The sequence below is a fragment of the Bubalus bubalis genome, chromosome 14 (assembly GCF_019923935.1).
Source record: "Bubalus bubalis isolate 160015118507 breed Murrah chromosome 14, NDDB_SH_1, whole genome shotgun sequence".
Lineage (NCBI taxonomy): Eukaryota > Metazoa > Chordata > Mammalia > Artiodactyla > Bovidae > Bubalus > Bubalus bubalis.
The window spans coordinates 30,462,802-30,482,588 of NC_059170.1; the positions used below are offsets into that span (position 1 = coordinate 30,462,802).

General features: G+C 53.2%; 1 protein-coding gene across 5 annotated transcripts in view; it reads left to right on the forward strand.

Annotated features, from left to right (window-relative positions):
• Positions 1–5,228: 5,228 nt before the first annotated feature.
• The window catches only part of SIRPA (signal regulatory protein alpha), a 43,684-nt gene continuing 29,125 nt past the window's right edge, over positions 5,229–19,787 (forward strand). For 2 of the 5 annotated variants that reach the window (XM_006042043.4, XM_025263932.3), the window contains exons 1-2: positions 5,716–5,996; positions 6,475–6,562. In XM_006042043.4, the coding sequence (XP_006042105.4) occupies positions 5,775–5,996; positions 6,475–6,562 (310 nt within the window). In that variant the 5' untranslated portion in view covers positions 5,716–5,774. The other 3 variants (XM_044927850.2, XM_044927849.2, XM_044927851.2) reach the window with 3 other exon arrangements.

A 19,787-nucleotide genomic window follows, 5' to 3' on the forward strand; every position in this document is an offset into this window, starting at 1 on the left:
GAGTGAGAAGCATGAGAGAATCCACTGAAATCCTTCAGGCCTGGGGCTTAGTAAGCAGTCCTAATATTTTAGCTATGATTCGTGTTATCATTGGGCTGAGTCAGCACTTGAACTCAGGTCCCCCAGTGCATGCTGAGTCAATCAACTCTGTCCTGATGCCATCCTTGCACCCCTCCACCCTGCAGGGGACCCTGCCGCCCAGAGGGTTGGGGGAGGTTAGGTTCTGCACAGCTGAGCTCAGCTCCAAGCAGAGCCAGATCTCCAGAGCCTGAGAACAGTGTTTAGGGCCTGACAGTGCGGTCCCACCCCTGACGAGCTCAGGCGAGCTGCCTGCCTGCCTGCCAAGTCGCTTAGTCGCTGACTTCCCCTGGAAAGCACTAAGTACAGCACGGCTCGTTCAGGCCCTGGCTCTGTGATCTGTCACAGCCCCTCAGCTTTGGGGGCACTACCTGCAGCCTCTGAACCAGTACTGGTGCCCGCTCTGTTTTCCCCTAGGTGGGGAGGACAGAAAGCAGAAGGACAGACAGACTGAAAACCAGCCAATAGGAAAGCTGAGACTGGGCTCATGAAACAGTCCGACCAGTCTATTCAGTGGTCCTACCAGTCTATCCACTGGACTGCAACATCAGCATCACCTGGGACCTTGTCAGAAATGCAAGTTCTCAGGTCTTACCTGATACCTACTGAATCAGAAACTGGGATCCGTGGTTTAATAACCATTCCAGGTGAGGATGTGGTGGGAAGGTGGGGGCCGTGGAGAGGTGATTATAGAGTGCATTGAAGCACAGGCTCAGAGAAACACTTCTTCAAATCCAGACTCTGCCGGTGGATGTTTTAGATGTCTTATCGTGGGATTGTGGGCAGGTTGCTTTTGTAATTGAATACATACTTACTGATAACCTACTGTTCACTATTAAGGCCCTGGAGCCTCAGTGCTGGGAGAAAACTATGGCAATAGCCAATATCTTTCCGCAGATTAACTCATTTTCCTTACTAGAGACTTTTTAGGTCTGATTCCATCAGTTCCTGAATCTGGTTAAGTGAGGCACAGATGGACAGAGAACCTTGCCCCATGACTGGTCAGAGGCAGCGCTGGGGGTTTCACCATAGTATGTGCCCAAGGCTAGGCACTGGGCCCAGGGATAGGCTGACCCGTGGCTCATTAAGGAGATGGACAACATGCAGGGCAGAGGCACAGTGCTGGCAGGTTGCGATGCCTGTGATGAACACGAAAGAAAGTAGAGAAGGAGGCAGAACACACTGGGGTAGCGGAAGGGACTTTTAAAAGGATGGTCCAGCAAAGTGACCTGTGAGCAGAGACCCCTCTAAGGCAGCTTAGAGGAATTCTTAGTACCTAGGTGTGGTTTGAATATGTCACAAAAAACATGCCAGTAAAGCACAACAGGAGGCTTCCCAGGTGGCTCAGTCATTAAAGAATCTGCCTGTAATGCAGGAGACTCTGGGTTTGATCCCTGGGTCTGGAAGATTCCCTGGAGAAGGAAATGGCAACCCACTCCAGTATTCTTGCCTGGGAAATCCCAAGGACAGAGGAGCCTGGCAGGCTACGATCCATGGGATCACAAAAAGAGTCGGCCATGACTTAGCGACTAAATAACAGCAACAAAGCATAGAAGATGCTGAACAAATGGAAACTGCTATTATTTGGAGAAGTGAGTTCAAATTCTAACTGGCTTGGTCGCTCACTAGCTATCTGTCCCATGTCCGGAGTAAGTAACCCCATCCCTTTGATCTGCAGTTTCCACAGCTATAAAATAGCCATGTGACCTCTGGAGATGACCCCCCTGTGGGTCAGAGAACAGGGGGCGCAGTGAGGACACTCCTTCCTTCAGCCTCCACCAGCTTCCCTCCAGCCCTTCAGGAGCTCCTTGCTGGGGCAGTTGTTTCCCTGGTCCAAGCTGCCCAGGAGTCCTCGCTGTTTTTATTTTTATTGTTCTGGCTCTACAGCTGAGGCCTCTAACTCCAAATGGCTCCTCTTGCCCAGAAAAATAGGTCGTTGGCAGCTCCGGCCTCCTGACAGGCCCCACACAAAGGCGGCTGGCGGGCCTGCCTGCTGACGCCAGCCCAGGGTGATGGGAAACGAGGAGCAGAGCCCGCAGGGCTGGCGCCCGGCAAAGCTGGGTCCCTGCAGGCTCCTGCAGGCTCTGGCAGAGTGACCCTGGTCCAGTCGCTTTCTGTCCCTGGCCTTGTTTCCTCACCTCTGGGGACACGGTGGAATTTCTAAGGCTTTGACAAGACAATCCCTGTAAACGGGCCTGGCACATACAAGGGCACCATCACCCTACCGGCTGGGACAAATTCCACAAATGCTCCTACCACAGCAGCTTCACGTTTGTGCCACCATCAACCCCTTGACCAGGGTGGATCTTGCTATTCCTGTTTCACTGATGAACAGACTGCTGCTGCTGCAGACTGAGGCTAAAAAAAAATTTTTCCCCCAAGTTGCATGAGTCAAATAGGCAGAGTCTTGGCTTCAAGACCCTGACCCTCCTCTCCTCGTACTCTTTCACATCTTCTTTCCACCAACGCTGGACAACAGGAGAGGCACACGGTCTGACCTCTGGCTGCTGAGTGGAGAACACACAGGGTGGGAGATGGTAGAGGACTGGACCTGAGCGGTGGAAGGAAGGGGCTGAGGAGTGCTTTGGCTCTGGATGTGGAGGCATGGTCCAGTGAGGGATGTGCTGACGTGTTATACTAGGGAGTTACAGAGTCAAGGACCAAAGGCTGACGGAGCTGCCTCTGGCTCCATCTCACATCTTTCAGGTCTTTGCCCAAATATCACCTGTTTGAGGCCTCCCCTGATGCCCTCCCCTCTCATCATCAGTCCTGCTTCATTTACCCCTGTAGCCTGTCCCCCCTCTGACAGACTAGCTATTTTACAGACTGTCTTGCTTGTCCCCACAAGACTATTAGCTCCTTGGGGTGAGGTTCTTGTCTATTTTTCTCAATTGCTTCATCCCTAGTGCCCAGCCTAGTGCCTAGCACATAGCAGACACTTAATAAACATGGACGAGTGTGTGAATGAATGGGAAAGGGGCAAAGCCATTTTGACTTTAATCTGGGGCAGCCCAGGATGCCTCCCATGGAAGGGGTTGATTCACCTCAATTATCTGCCGTAATCTGCGTGACCTCAGGCAAATTGTCCCTCTACCACAGTATGTATCCAGATGCCCATTGGTCTCAGTGATATCCCAGCCCTGGCAGTTGGCCAAGGGTGATTTTTATGTAGATGCTGATTCAGGATAACAAGGCCCAGACCCCCTCCTGATGAAGAAGGGAGGCTGTTGGGAAGCCCTGCTGGGTGCCCTGGCCGAAGGTGCTACATAAATAGCAGCTGGTTCCATTATTATCCTTCCCTAATCCGCAGGTTCCTAATCCCAGGCAGGTCTGTGTGTATGTGTGCAGTGAACAGCAGAGCCTTCTGGAAGCCCAGGCCAGGAGGCTGCCTCATCTCTGACCTGCAGCAGCAGCCCCTGCCCCGACTCCCACCCAGATAGATTCGGGTGATGGATTTACCCAGGATCCCCACTGGTCACCTTTATGGTTTCAGTCAGATGTGGCCTTGAACAGTTGGAGACTTCCTACCCTCACCTCAGATACTAGGAGTACCCCAGAACATCTCTGTGATTCCACACTCTCCTCCCTCCAGCCCACTCTCCACTTGTAGCCACAGTGGCCTTTTAAACACATAAATCAGACCATGGCGCTCCCCTGCTTAACAGTGCCAATTATTTCTTCCCTGCAGAATAAATGCAGGTGCTTTACCAAGGCCTGCGAGGTCACCCATTTGGACCAGTCTCCCCCATCCTTTGCTCACTGCCCTCCAGTCAAGCTAGCCCCTGGGCCTTTATATGTGCTGGTCCATCTTCCTGGAACAGCAAATCCCCCAACCCTCACCTTGCTGCCCTTTTTTTGTGATTCAGCTCCCAGTCTCAGGAGGACTTACCGTTATCCAAATCAGCGCACCCTTCTCACTGTGTAACTCGACCTTCTGTTGTTCATTAATTATTTCTGCTTGTCTACTTATCTGTCTCCCCACTAGAATGTAAATTCTTCATAGACAGGGATATGGTGTGGGTCCCTGCTGCATTTCCTGCCCAAAGAAAATCCCCTTACACTTCACATACTGCCCAGAACCCTGTAGGTTCCTGAGGACTGCTGTCATATGCATGACTTATTTATCAAATGCCATGTGGCAGTTTTTAAATGTTGTACAAATACCAACTCATCTAATCCTCACTCCAGCCTTTTTAGGTTGATACTCCTGTTGGCTCAGGAAATGGAGCCACAGAAATCAGGTATTTTCTCAAGTCTACACAGCTCAAAAGAGGTGGCTGGCAGGATTTGAACCGAGGCAGCACTCTGCCTGCCTCCTTGTCTTAGCACCACGTCAAGACCAGGCATTTAACAGGGAGGCTGGGGTAGGGTTGGGGAGGGATGAGGGTGTCACTGTACAAAGATCTTTAACCTGGGAATCAGAAATTCAAACTTTGTTTCTACCCCAGGTCTTGCTGTGTGACCTTGGGCAAGTCCATACCCTCGCTGGGCTTCAATTTCTCCTCAGTTTATAGGACTGGCCCTTCTCCCACCTTGCTTCATATCATACTAAAGGCTTTTTGAAACCAAAGTGGTTATTGTTTATTTACAATTAGAGGGTCTTTGACTCCATTCCCTCCCCCAGTCTGGAGCCTTCTTTGGCCTGGTGATCAGAGCATTCTCACCCCCATCCCTGACCTGAGTGCTATTGGGGATACAGCTTTCCCTCAAAGAAGGGGACAGAAAGAGGAATTGAGAGAGGGAAAACGGCTGCTTTTTTCTCACCAGCAGGCTCTGTCCTGCCTCCAGGCCTCTGGCTCCTGCTCTCCTCCCATCCCTTCATTTTCCTCACCCCCTGCCATCTTCCTGAAGCACAGGCCTTCAAGTTCCCCTGGCCCCGCACCTCTTCCTGGCCCCTCCCCATCCCTGAAGCAGCCATCCTTGACAGAGAGGCACCTCCTTGACAGGCACCTGGCGGGGAGAGCCCACCTCCCCAGAGAGGCCCGGACTCTTCCCCCCCGGTTTCCTGGCCACAGCCCCCCTTCAGCTCCCTCTCCTCCCCGCGCCGCTTTTCCAGGCTGTACTGAAGTCCTTCCTACACACACGCTATTTTTGTACCATCACTCTCTCCTTCCTGCCCCCTTCCCCCTACCTTCACTTACTTCCTGCTTTTTCCTTCACCTCGGCCCAGATCTGAAAGGATAGGGGCCCCTCTGGCCCTCACCCACCCCGAGAGGGGCTTTGGCTCTGGGGCCCGGGGACAGGGCCGCAGAGGAGGGGCGAAAGGCAGACTTCCCCCTCCTCCACTCCCCGCGCTCCCGAGCCGCCTCCAGCCTCCCGGGGCGGGAAGCTGGGACTGGCAGCGGCCAGAGTCCGGAGGTGAGGGGAGGCCGGCCGCAACTTCCCCAGTCCACCTTAAGAGGACGATGTAGCCGGCCTGCGGCTCTGACCTTAGAAAAACAAGTTTGCGCAAAGTGGAGCGAGGGGCCCGGCCTCGGGGCAGCCCCGGCGACGCTTCCACTGTCTCGCAGCTCTCGTCCGCCGGGCGGCGCAGGTCCGAGCCCGGCTGGCTGAGGGAGGGGGCGAGGGGGAGGCGGTTCGGGGCCGGGGCCACCGCGCGGGCGTCTGAACTGGCACATTGTCGGAGCCCGGGTTCGTCCAGTCCCGAGCCGAGCGAGGCGCCGGCGGCCGGGGCCACAGCCCGGGCCCGGGCGGGGATGAAGGGGTGCCCGGGCCTTGCGCACCGCCCTCTCTCGCTCCCTCCCTCCCCGGGGCGCTCAGCTGGCGGGCGCTCGGCGGAGGTGCCCGCGGGGCCCGAGCCCCGCAGCCTCCAGCGAGGCCGGCGGGAGGAGGGGAAGGGAAGGAGGGCGGGGGACCCTGCCCAGACTGCGGGCCGGAGGAAGCGAGCCGCGGCGCCGCGAGGAGCCCGGGTGGGGCAGGTGGGCAGCGGCGGGGGCGGCCGGGCCCGCTGCCCCTCGCCCTGCCCTCGCGGTCCTCCCTCTCCCGCTCTGTCTGTCTCGATCTGCGCGCCGCCTCGCTCACTCCGCGCGCGCTCTTTCTCCTCAGCTCTCGCCTCTCTGTGTCTCTGGCTCTCTGCCTGGCTCCCTTGGGTCTGTTTCCCTCTCCTGCCGGCTCTCTCGGGCTGTCCCTGGCTTCGTTTCTCGCGCGCTTGGGGTCTCTCCCCTTCTCCGTCTCTTGATCTCTCCGGGGTGGCGGGGCTCGGGGGAGGGGTGTTCCTCCGAAAACCGCGGCGCTCACGGCGCCTCCTAAGCCGCTCCAGGCGCCCGTTCCAGGGAGGGGGGAAGCCCGGCCGGGAGGAGAGGTGGGGGGAAAGGGGGGAGCCTTAGTCATTTCCCCGCTCCAGCCCGCGCCCGCCCGAGCGCGCACTCACGGCCGCTCTCCCTCCTCGCTCCGCAGCCGCGGCCCATGGAGCCAGCCCGTCCGGCCCCCGGCCGCCTCAGGCCGCTGCTCTGCCTGCTGCTCGCCGCGTCCAGCGCCTGGACAGGTAAGCACCCGCACCGCCCACCGCTGCCGTCCCCAAATTGCCGGCCCAGGCCTCTCAGCCGGCCACTCGGAGCCACTCGGCTAATGTCTAGCAGTAATAGGGGGAGAGGTGCCTGTAACCAGGGTTACAGATGAGGAAACTGAGGCCCAGAGAGGGACAGCGACTTGCCCAAGGTCACACAGCCAAGGATGGAACCCAGTCTCTCTGGACTCTGACTGTGCGCCCCTATGCTGGCCATCAGAACAGACCCAGAAGAGCTGGTTCACTGGTCCCTGCCCAATCTGATGGGGGAGGAAGGCTGTCAGTGGCTTTCAGAGCAAGGCGCCCTGGCTCCTCTGGAATCTCTCTCCCAGGTCTTATGTTTTCCGTATGTTTGACTTCAGGGGCTGAGAGAAGGGGATAGGGGCAGAGATCCTTCCTGTACTGGCCAGGATGGAACAGAAACAGGCTATGACAATTGGGGAAGAGTGAGCTCTCCCTCTGGTGCGCAGAGTAAAACAGTGTTAGTATGGGGGAAAGAGAAAGGGAGGCCAGGGTAACTCTGGGGTGAGCGGCTGCGATCTGCAGATACCGATGTGGAAACACAGCGGATTGTCCCTGTGGTTGCCAAAGCCTCTGGGTGGATGGTCGTGCTCCCGGCTGCTCTGTGGCCCCCCTCCTTCCTCCCACCTTCCCCAGGTTTCCAGGCAGCTCGCTGCTGCTCAGGTGCTCAGTGGGGCTGTTACCTGTGGCTCTGAGCATGTCTTTTTGTCGGCCTACATCAAACACCTGGCTGTCTCCAGCAGGCGGGCTCTGAAGGCTACCGTGTGTTCGCCAAAGGGTGAGGTCACCATTCAGGAGCCCTGCTTCTTAAAGGGGTTTTGCAGCACCCTGAGTCTCCTGGGAGGGTGTGGAGGGCAGAGAAACTGTGTTAAAGGAGTTGTTGGGGGGAGAATGGGATTTTGTTTCTGGCTGCTTGAAGCCCTGTTGTCAGCAGAGGGGGTCTCTGCACCTCCCTCTCTTGAGGGAGGGAGGTAAAGATGAGCTCAGTACCCACCTCCCCCCTCCTTCTGCATTTGCCTAGAGACTGGTAACCATCTGATAGCGGTGAGAAAGGGAGAACTAGCAAAGAGTGGGTGGAGGGAGAGGTGGGGGTGGACAGCAGCTTCTTTTTGCTCCACTGTTTCCACTGAGCCCCCAGAACCCACGCAGGCACCCCCACACATCCCCACCCCCACCCCCAGTATTTCAATTACAGTTGGGCCCTTGCTGGGCAAGAGGAAGCCCTAATAGATTTCATGTCTCTCTGATGAGCCAGTGGTGTCTCCGATCTACTCCTTCCCGCCTGAGCTGACCATTTACACCCAGTGAAAGTCTGAGGCCCTGCCCTGCCCTCCTTCCTGGCCTGGGATGCACGAGATTCTCTCACAAGTTCCCTGAAGCAGGGAACTGGGCCCAAGTTAATTTCTAAATGTCTGTTTGAGACCCTTCTCTAACCAGGACCCAGTGGTTCCATCCCTGGGAAATTCAGGGTGATGCTGATTAACAAGTGGGCAGCTGCCTTTCCCAAGGCTGCCTTGGGAGCACCAACACCCTTCTCGTGAGGAAATTCTCCCCCTTTTGCTATAAAAACAATCTATAAAATGGTAAAGATTAGGCTGTAAAACTTCCGTTCCAATCCATTCAGCATCAATAGCCTGAAAAAGTGGGAGCAGCAGAGGGGCCAAGATTAACTTTGAAATAAATAAATCTTAGGAGGGAAGAATACATTTCTTGGTTGAGGGTGGTGGGGAAGGGGTGTCACCCCCAGAGCTCGAGCTTCTCAGCATCCTTCACTCGGTTCTAAGGAGTCCTGGTCACCCTTGGCCCTGGCATGGAATTCACCTGGTTTGGCTGAAGAATGGGGCTTCAGACCCTTCCCTCGGGTCTCCAGGCATGGATTTTATGACAAAGCAGAAGAGAGGCAGGGCAGAAGAGCAGGAAGGTAGAAGGAGGCAGTTGTCCAATTTTCTAAGAAAATGGATTTGTTTGAGTGAGGAACTCAAATGTCAGGCTTGGGAAGGCATCTTTGGATTGAATGACTGCTAGTGTCTCCGGCAGAACTGTCGGCCTAGGAGGTGTCACATGACTGCTATGGTTTCACATGATCACTGTTTGGAGGGGGGCTGCTCATGTGAATTATCTTGGATAGGGGAGACAGGGAAGAAGTTTCTAAAGATTGCCTTCAGCACAAATGTTGCCAAAGAGAAGTTCTGAAAAGAGGCCAGTGAAGTCACCAACTTGTGTTCTTGGAGCCAGTGTTTCCTCAAACAGCTTCACCAAGGGAGATTCTGAGGCGGCAAGAAGGGCAAGGGGCCTGGACTGGGGGCACCTGGGAAGCTGGACTCTGCAGTGGCAGCAGCAGTGCCTGACACCAAGGCTGCAGGCTCCTCACTTGGCCCCTCCGGGTCTGAGGACCTCTGGGACCCCTGCTGGACAGACGTTAGATAAACTCCCATTCGCTCCTTGCTCTGATTTGGAGAAGGCCAGGCCAAAGTGGGTGTCGGGCTTTGGGGGACAGCTGAGCACTCTGGTGAACCTCTCACCCTTCGGAAGAGGGTAGCATGCTGGTGATTCCTCTGTACTTTCCTAAGTGGTGAAGTTCAACTCACTTCCTCTTTCACAAGAAGAAAAAACGGGCGGGGTGCCTTGGCCCCATAGAGTCTGTGGAAGGTCCTTTAAGGTCTTGGTGTTCTCTGGGTACTTTCTTGCCATTAATTACTCCTTTCCCAACCCCGTGGAAACTCGTGGTGTGATTCATTCCTTTACTTGCCATCATTTAGCATGTATGAAGTCCTAATGGGATCCTCGTGTTGAGAGAAGGGAGGAGAACCAGCATTCCTTGAATGTTGCCTGTATTCCTGGCTGAATCCTAAGTAGTGCCTTATCTGCCAAGTGATCTGCTATCTTATCAGTCAGCAAAGCAAAGCGTGAGTTGGCTATTATCCCCATTTTGCAGATGAGAAAAATAGAGTCCAGACTAGGGAAGTAACTTGCCCAAGGGGGTCAGTGGTAGGCAGCTTGGATTTTGAATCTTGACCTTATGGCTGGTTAGCCTTAGAAGGGAGATGTTTGATGACTTAATCAAGGGTACTTTCCAATGGTGTGAGAGGGTCCCCATCCAGCTCAGATAGAGGTTTGTGAAAGGGTTCCTTCTGGGGCAGAAGTTTTTAACTGAGCCACAGTTGTTTCTCTGAAAGTGCCCTGAGGATGGGAACACTGGCAGCCCCTTGGCCCTCCTAAATGACAGCTCATGGAGCAGTGTGGCTCCTGTCAGAGCCCCCGATCTGGGCTGCTGAGCTCTGGAGCCCCTAGAGCTGGAATCTTCCTCCCTGCATCTTCCTGGTGCCCTTTGCGACAGATGGAGAGGGGGTGTGTGAGAGGAAGGCAGTCTAAAACTGTTGTATGAATCCCACACGCATTCGCTCGCTGCTTCCAATGGCTCCGTGCGACAGATTATTTTCTTATTTGTAGTCCTGAACTGATGGAAGGTGCCCCCCCCCACCCCCGCCTCTTTTTAATGCGTTCAGATTTCTGGTCTGTCAACACAATTCTGATCATGTCACTCTCCTGCTCAAAACTGTTGAGTGGGTCCAAGTTTTCTTTAAAAAAAAATAAAGCAAAACCTACAACAGGGCCTGGGCTCCCTCCCTGACAGGCCCTATTTCTAAGCCACATGTTTTCCAAAGAGCTGACCTGTTGAGATGCTGCTAGATGGCCAGACTTCCGCCCTGCAGCCAGAGATTTCCTGGCAGCTCAAGTGTATCAGCACCTGAGAGGCCCTGAGATGGCCTCCATTTGTAGAAGCCCCAGCTGGACCCTTTTCACTCCAGGGTTCCCCAGACATACGAATAAGGGGCATTGGGTTTGTTTAATGGCCATTAACACAGGGCCTAACCCAGTTTGGTAAATGTGTGTCTGTGTGAGTTGCTTAGTCGTGTTCGACTCTTTGTGACCCTGTGGATAATAATAGCTCACCAGGCTCCTCTCTGTCCATGGTATTCTCCAGGCAAGAATACTGGAGTGGGTTGCCATTCCCTTCTCCAAGGGATCTTCTCAACTGAGGGATCAAACCCAGGACTTCCGCATTGCAGGCGTACTTTACCAAAGTTTGTTTAACGCCTTTGTACAAATCCACAGCCTCAGCTGAACTTTCTCATCTCTGTGCCTTTGTTTATGCCGTTCCTGCCACCCGAGATGCCATTTCCTATATGTCTGTATCATTACATGTCCGAACCTACTCAGCCTTGCCTCTGTGCTGCCTCTTGTTCCATGGATGTCTTCCTCCTCTGAACCCTCACCCCAGGATTTATCGGAGGCTACTTATTACTTTTCCCTTTTTTTTTTTTTTTTATTACATATTAGTGCATGTTTAACTCTGGTGGGCATAGTGGTTCTGCACTGTAGCCTCTCCACGCACAGGCACAGCCTAGCCTACTTGGACAATTTATTGAGCCCGGTGGTTCAGTTTCCTCATCTGTAAAGTGGAGATGACATCAACGACTGTATTTCAGGGACTAAGTTAGCCCACGTTTCATGCTTGAAGCTGTGCCTGGCATGCAGTACGTACTTAGTACCAGCTTACCACACGTTACATTCAGTCGTCATCGTTTCGTTCTGTTTGGGTTTCCTCATCTATGGGAGTGGGACTGATGTTGGTAAAGCACCCTGCAAAAGTCCTTGCGTACAGAGCAGAGGCGCTCACAAAACAAGAGCTGTCGCTAGTGAACACGAGCATCACGTTTTTTCTCTGTGGCTTTTGTGCAGTCAGGGAAGACAAGTTGAGCAGAGACTGGCTGGTGTGACTGAATAGTTCCTAGGACTCAGCACCCGCCATGGGCACAGACTGCCTCTAGGTGTCTCTGTCTCGATCCACAGGGCTGGAATTGTGGATTCCCAGACCTGGAAAGCCGGAGGAGGCCTGTGAGAGCTGCCGTCAGTCAGCACCTCTTTGTGCGACCAAGAAAACTGCAGCCCTGAGAGAGGTCAGGGCTGGCTGGGCTCACACAGCAGATCCCTGGCAAGGCTTGCATGGCACACCAAGCCCCCCTGTCATTCAGGCCAAGGCTCTTTAAAACCAAGCTGGGTTGGAAGTTTCCATCACTAAAGCTAGACATCTGACAGCATGCCACGTTCCATGGAAAATACCAAAGTGATAATAATGGGAACCATCATTCCCGGCCCTTTACTGGGCTCAGCACTTGGCGCGTAAGGTCCCAGTGGTACGTACAGTTACCCTGGGTGATGTGCATGGTTGTCATCAAATCCATCTGACCAGTGAGGAAACTAGGCTCAGAGAGGCAGAGCAACTTGCTCAAGGCCACACAGTAAGTGTTAAGAGTCAAGATGACCACAGCACCTATGATGTTCACTCACTCGGCATCCCTCCACCCTGCCCGGCAGAGCTACTGGGACACAGGGTTGCTGCTCTCCTGCCCTCTTGGTGCTCCTTGCATATTTTTGTCAGTCAGTCCATCCCTCTGGGAGGCAGAGACAGCGGCTGTTCCCAAGATGTGTTTCCATCCCATACAGAAGAAGGAAGCATCTATTTTCACAGCTGAAACTGCTTTCCTGTTAACTTGGGTGTTCCTGGGACAGGTCTTTTGATGGCGCCCTCCACAAGGTGGATTTTCCCTGCCAGGCCCTCAGTCCAGGGAGATGCAAAACAGCTGAGGTGGAAGTTGGCAGTTATACAGAATTGGTTCTTTGTGTCTGGAAGATTTCCTGGCACATCCGATTGGGGGCACAGAGTGTGAGATGGCTGCAGGTTAAGCCAGGACCTGGGGGAGATCAGGTGTGCGGCCCAGGGGGAGATCGGGAGCCAGGAGTGAGAGGCAAGCCTACCGGCGGGAGGGCCGGAGCATGTGGGTGATGATGCCAGCCTGCGGCGTCCTTCAGAAGTGGCAGCCCAGGCCGGAAGCAAGTCATGTACGGTGTGCTCGGGCACTAGCTGAGCTGGGGCTCTCTGCTGCCTCTTCCTTATCTTTTTATTTTAGAAAATTTCAAACATTTGTGAGATGAGGAATGGTGTGAGGAACCTCAGCTTCAACACTCATCTGCCACTCATGTTTCACCTGCCCCGCGTTTTTCTGGGAAAAGCGGGAGGATGGAGGATGGGTAAAGACTGCTAGACATGAGGCATCATTTCATCCATCGATACTTGAACGTGTGCCATTGTCTAATCCTTATAATGAGCCAAAATGTATGAAGTCCTCATCCTCCTTTTACAGATAAGGAAACTGAGGATCCCCAAAGCTAAATTGGGCTCCTCCGAAGGTCACGTGGCCAGTGAGAGTTAAAAAGCTAAATCCAAGCCTCGGTTTACTCTTAATCACTTTTCTGCCCTTATTATGGTCATTTTAATTGTAAATATCCATTCAACAAATATTTTTGAGCATCTATGTGCCAGGGGTGGCTCTAGGTGCTAGGAATACAGCGGCAGACAGACAAAAACACCTGCTCTGATGGAGCTGGTGTTCCAGTGAGAAAGGAAAAACAGACCCAAGTAAACGGTATGTCAGGTGGAGACAAGTGCCGTGAAGAGAGCTAAAGCAGGTCAAGAGAATCGAAGGTTGAGTGGGGATGGGGTGGGGGTGCTCTCCAAAGAGCAGAGGCCTGGGTAAAACCGAGGGAGCAGCCAAGGGAATATCAGGTTCAGCAGGCCACACGGAGGAGTAGCACGTGCAAAGGTCCTGAGGCTGGGATGGGTTAGCTGTGTTCCAAGAATAGCCAGTGAGGCTGGACTTAAGGGAGATAGGCAGTGTGGGAGTTAGGAGAGGTCAGGGCCAGACCAAGTAGGATCTAATTCACCGAGCACTTGACATTGAACATGGGAGGTCATGTGATAGGATGATTATACCTCATCTCATTTCATTCTCACCACTGCTCTGTGAGATGGGAACTATTATTATTTGGGCAGATGAAGAAACAGATATTCAAAGAGGTGACGTGACTTGCCTAAGGTCACACGGCTCATAAGTACAGAGCTAGGTTTGAACTCTGGCCCCTAAACGCTGCAGCATCCTCATCACTGCTATCTTGTTTCCCTTCTTAACCCGCTTCAGTCTCTACCCATAGCACCTGGAGTGAATCAAATCCTCTTGGTCTTTCTCTGAACTTTTCAGTGATTCCCTTCAAATAAAATCAAACTCCTTACTATGATCCCTGAGACATGGCATTTTCTGGAAAACATCCATCTCTCCAGCCCCAACTAGTACCACACTCATCTTCCCCCGAGGGCTTCGGCCCCAGCAGTCTTCTTTCTGGACCTCACGTGTGCTGGCTGCTTTCCTACCTCAGGGCCTTTGCACTTGCTCTTCTCTCTTACCAGAGCACCTTCCCTGGCCTTTGCTTCCTTCAGCTGCCATCTCATCTCCTCAGAGACGCCTTTCCCAACTGCCCCATTCTAAAACTGGTTCTGCTTGTTATTCTCTTTCATGGTGCCAGATGTATTTTTCACTCCTAGCCATTTTTATATTTGCTTCATTATTTCACCCCTGTCTCTCCCACTAGAATATAAGCTATCTGAGAATAGGGACCATGTCTTATTCACTGCTGGGCCTCTGGGACCTTATACTGGGCCTGCTAAAAGTAGGCAGATTAATATATATTGTTTGAATGAAGAAAGATCCTCAATTTTTAAAAGGGAGCTCAGAACCTTGAGGTCACACAGGCAATAATCCTGGTCAGAAAACAGACCTGTGCCCTAACCGTTACACAGTTCTGCTTCTTTAAGGGGACCACGACTACAAATCCCTGCCTGTTGTGTGAAATAGCTCAGGTGGTAAGAATCCACTTTCAATGCAGAAGACCCTGGTTCGATTCCTGGGTCAGGAAGATCCCCTGGAGAAGGGAAAGGCTACCCACTCCAGTATTCTGGCCTAGAGAATTCCATGGACTGTACAGTTAATGGGGTCGCAAAGAGTCGGACATGACTGAGCGTCTTTCACTTCACTTCAAGATAATCTGGAAGTACAAAGTGTCAGTGCCATCTAGGATGGAGGTAAGGGTCCCGAAACCCTAGAATTGGTACCTAAATTCTCGCTGTACTGAACAGCTTGCCCCAGTATAAACTCCATGGTGAACAAGCAGATAAACCATGAAACAGATGCAGTTCATGCTATACTCTCTTGACTGGGATTCGACTTGGAGGGCTGACTCAGTGCCAGCCTCCCCCGAGGGTCTTTCATCACACCAGCCCACCTGATGCAGTGGGTAAGGATGTGGGTGGAGTCAGACTACTCTGCAGCCTTGTGACGTGTCCAAGTGGCTGTACGTCCCCGAGCCTCAGTCTTCCCCTCTGTGAAGTGGGGTAGGACAGCCTGTGTTGCTGGGTCCCTGTGGAGGGTGGTGAGGCCTGTCATGCTCTTGGTAATACCCGTGCTCAATGCCTGTTAGCCGTCGTTACTATTACTGTTATCATCGTGCAGTCATCATTTTCTGGTTGGGGCTCTGGCTGCTCTTTCACTTACCAACCCGGACTCGGAACCCACCATGCTGTCCCTCTGAGCCTCAGTTTCCTCTTCTGTGAAGCAGAGGCTCAGCTTGGCTGCTCTCCTGCTGGTCCCTTCCAGCTCAGATGCTCCAGCTGGGATGCCTCTCTCACCCTCCATCGTGATGGTACCCCAGACCCTCTGTCTAGCAGGGGAGGCAATGGAGAGGCATCCGCTTTGGAACACGTTCCTGAGTGAATCCAGGTGAATGTGCCACTTCTTGGCTGTGTGCTCTGAAAGAGGTGTCTTTCCCTGCTCTGAGCCTCGGTTTCCTCATCTGTAAAATGGAAATGCTACCAGTCTTTCTTCTTGCACAGAGACCTTTGAGGGTTAAGGGAATGAAGAGCTGTGGAAAGTGCTTTTGTGAACTGCGAAAAGCACTATAAAAGGCATCAGCGAATAGTGTCAACTTGGGGAAAAATCTTGTCCGGAGACTGTCTGCTGTCAGCCGCAGAATGTGCTGAAATCTTGGCAAATGTCATTTAATAAATGCATGTCGCTTTAAGGGAGCCTTTATCTCAACTGGGAAAATGTGTGTGTGTCCTTGGCAGCCTGAGAATCCAGAAGCCTGACCTGGAAGGGGACCCGGTCACAGAGGGAAGAGATTGCATGTGTCTGACGTTTGTGTTTGAGTTCTGCTTCTGCCCCTTCCTGCCTCGTCGGGTCTCAGCTTCCTCACCTGGAGGAAGGGGCTGGTGACAACAGAAGTTGCATCACTAGGTCGTGACAGTTAAATAAATGAGGGCTTCCTGTTATGTGGCCTTACCGGTGTGTTGTACCCATGAGAGCGTGGCTGGGAAGCACCAGGGCTTGTCCTGGAGGAACAGCTGGGCGTGGAGGTTTGGGGTTGAAAGGACACACGAGGGTTCTCAGCCTCTCCAGGCTTTACTCCTGGGCCTCAGTTTCTCCTTCTGTAAAATGGGGAAGTAGGGGAAAGGTCCTTAGGCTGTCAAGAAAGTGCATGGTGGGTGTTACTGCCCCTGCCTGCTCTCCCGGCCTCGCCTGGCCCCACCAGCCCTGGAGAGTGCAGAGGGTGCTTACAGCGCACATCGAGTGGTAGTTCTTTCCCTGCTGCTTTGAAAACAGGGCTGCGCCGTGAGCATTTCTTCATTACATCCGGGTCCCGTCTAAACCCAGCAAACACTCAGGCCCTCCCGGCCTCCTGCCAACAGTGCACAGAGCCTGTGCACAGGTTCTGCTCCAAGTGATCTTGTGTAGACATTGAGGAAGAGCTGATTCTGCCTCAGAGAGAATCTTTAGCTTCTTAGGCTTACGGCTGCAATCGTCTGTCTTCCTCTTCATCCTTAAATATCCACTGCCGTGGTAACGCCCCGCACTGAGCACTTCCTCTGTGCCAGGCACAGCACTGAGCTCCTCACACACGTTAGCCTGTTTCATCCTAGAATAGCCCTGGTGTTATTGTTATTATTATCAGCAGCACCGTACTCATTCTACAGATGAGAAACCAGAGTTCCAAAGGGGTCAAGACACTTTCTGGGGTCTCATGTGTGGCAGAATTAGAATCTAAACTAGAACATACATTCAGCAAATGCCAGTCACTGGTATAAACATGGAGGACACTGTAGGGAACAAAACTGAGTCCCCCCTCAAAGGATTTATAAGTCTAGGTAGGGGTTTAGATGCTGATGAAATTGACAAATGCTTGTACTATGTTGGGTGGTGGGTGATACGTATTGTAGAAAAATAAAGCAGAGAAAGGGACATTGAGGGGGGTGGTGCTTTATACACAGTGCCAAGGAAGTTTCTCAGGCTTGAAGAAGGTGAGAAATCCAGCATGCAGATATCTAGAGGATGAGAGTGCCAGGCAGAGATAGTGACAAGTGCAAAGGCCCTGAGGTGAGTTGAGAATCCAGCACAGTTGCGAGCAAGGCTCCAGGAAGGATCCTGGGTCTCACTGTGAGAACAATGAAGGCTGCAGGAGGGTTTTGCACAAAGGAATGATCATGTTACCTTAGGTTTTATGGGCTCCTCTGGCTGCAGAGAACGTACGTCACATAGAGGTGAGGTGGAGCAGGGAGGCTGGTTTGGAAGCTGAGATAAGGATCTAGGTGAAGGATGGTGGCACAATAGAGGTGGTAAGAAGAGGTCAGATTCTGGCCAGATCTTGGAAGGTGAGCCAGCTGCTCTGCTAATAGCTAGCTGTGGGTCAGGAGAAAGATGGGAGTTGGGGAAACGTACAGATCTCAGGCCAGCTCTTCCAACCACTGAACGTCTGGCCTTGAGGAGAGAGAGAGACAGTGGCACCCCCTCGTTTACAGGTGAGAAAGTGGAAGCTTTGAGAAAAGTGACTCTGCTAAGTCACCCTGCTAGGGCTGATATATTCATCTTCTGGCCCCAGCGCCCAAGCTTCAGACTGTCTTGGCACCTTAAGAGTTTACCTGCTACGTGGAGAGGGATACCAGGGTCTGCCCTTTACCTGCATATGGACAGTGTCCAGTTCTCTGAGTTGCCTGGAGTGGCGATGGAGGAGAGAGTACCCTGATCCCAGTGGGCCCACTCCCGTATTATTCACAAGGCCATGTGTATCCTCATTTGTGCTGGTCCCAAGGCAGGTGCTAGTTTCCACCACAGTATCTGGGCATCTCCACCCAACAGGTACCAGTAGGCTGCTCCCAGTGATGGCCTGCTCTTTAGATGGCAACTGAAGCCCTCCTTTAGGGTGCTAGGTAGCTCAGTCCTGGGCTAACCCTTCCCCAGCATGCTCACAGCTATTGAGTATGTCCCAAGGACTCTGCCCTGGTCCCTTAATTGTGCCAAGCCCTTTTCTCTCCTCTACACCCATGCTCACATCGTTGTTCCTTCTTGAATGCCTTTCCTTCTCCCTAGCCTTTGGCAGCTTTCAAGACCCAGCTCAGGGACCACCACCTCCAGGAAGTCTTCTCAGATCTCTTCCAACACCCTGTCCCCAAGCCTCTTCTTACTGATCACCCTGCACATGATCATTGCCTGTGTTCAAGATTCTGCCCCACAAGAGTGAGAACCCATCTGACTTGGCTCTGTGTCCTGTGGCATCCAGGACGCGACCTGGATGTAGAGTGAGGCTTGAAAGGGTGTAAGTGAATCAGCCTGACTCCAGAGGAAAGTCAGCGCCTAGCTGCAGCTGGGACTCCTGGATCAGAGCCCCAGGCCCCCCCTTGGGAACTGCAGAGTCTACACAGTCATCACCTGTGCAACCCCTCCTGAATGCATCCTGGGAGCCGCCTGCCCCACCCAGGGTCATGAGCCCCAGCAGGGCAATTCCAGGCTGGCCTCCTCACCACTGTGCCCTGTGGCTACTGCCTAGTAAGTAGGTGCTCAGTAAAGGTTTGAGCCTCCCGTCAAGGGCAGGACCCTGTGCCAGGGGCCAGACAGGGCCTTGCCCACCAGGAGCCAGACTTGAGGGGGCATCTCCCCCGCCCTCCTTACTCTTTCACTACCCCGTGTGTGCCAGGCACGTTCACAGCTGGGCACTCACACACACAGTGTACATGACAGTGGTCCCCACACACGCTGCAGCCCCTTCTCCCCAGCACTTACGTCAGCACACACACCCTCACATTCACACTCATGTACACCATTCCCATTGCATACGTGCCCTCCCTGTACACATACACACACACTCGTGCACACACGCCACTTCTCTCCTCCCCTGCGTGCACCCACATTTGTATGTACCCACGTGCTCACACCCCTCCCAGACATCTAACTGTTCACACCTTGGGCACAGACACACACCAACAGGTTCACACCCACATTCAGATACTCTCCTGTACACAGTTCACACCCCTGCCTGGCCCTGGTCCCCGGTCCCCTTCTGATACACTCCTGAGCTGCACCAGAGCATGTTCCTGCACAGGTGAGCATCTTGTACACAAGCTTATGTGTGTATGCACCCCTGCACCCATCCATGCACACATGTGTGAATACTTGTGCTTGGCACACCCATGCATGCATGTGCACATTTCTCTTTCTCTCCTGTGTGCAAACTCCCATCCACCCTCCTCACTACACACTCATACACAGACATCAACTCGTAACCCAGAAGATGCCTAAGGCAGTGCCTGATGAGGTGCTGCTGTGTTGAGGGGGTGGTAAACCAGCACTCCCCACCCCCAAGGATGGCCAGTAACAGTCAAAGCCAGGAAGGGGGATGCTAAACCAGGTGGGGCCAGGGTGGATGTTTTCTTGGGATACTGAGCCCCAGGTGCTGCCAGAGCTCCTGCCATAGCCTCCCAGGCCCCAGGCTCCTTGGGTTTGTGGAAATCTGAGGGGTGGCCTCCAGCCTGTCCCTAAAGCCCCTGCTCTGGTGACCCACTGTCCAGGCCCAGGCTCCCACACGAGGGGTAGTGACGCCCACCAGGAAAGGCTGGCTCTTGGGAAATGTGTTTTAGCTTTGCCTCTGCATCCTGAGGAGGCAGGAGGAATCACACCCAGAGATCACAGTGGCCTTGTTTCCCTCCTGGCAAGTTTCAGTTCTAAGTCGATTGTTTTTTCCGTTAGAAAAGCATCCATGCTTGTTTCTTCACTTCTGATTAAATTGTTTTTATCTTTTTCTTAATCTCAAAAACTACACATGAATGTTGTTTAAAAAAAAAAATCAAAGATATTTTTCCAGGTTCAGTGGTCAGTTCTCAGTCCCTATCTTATTTCATCTCTTATACCTTCCTTGGTCCATTAGTGGAAGACCAGGGAGGTTGGAGCAGGTTATGGGGAGG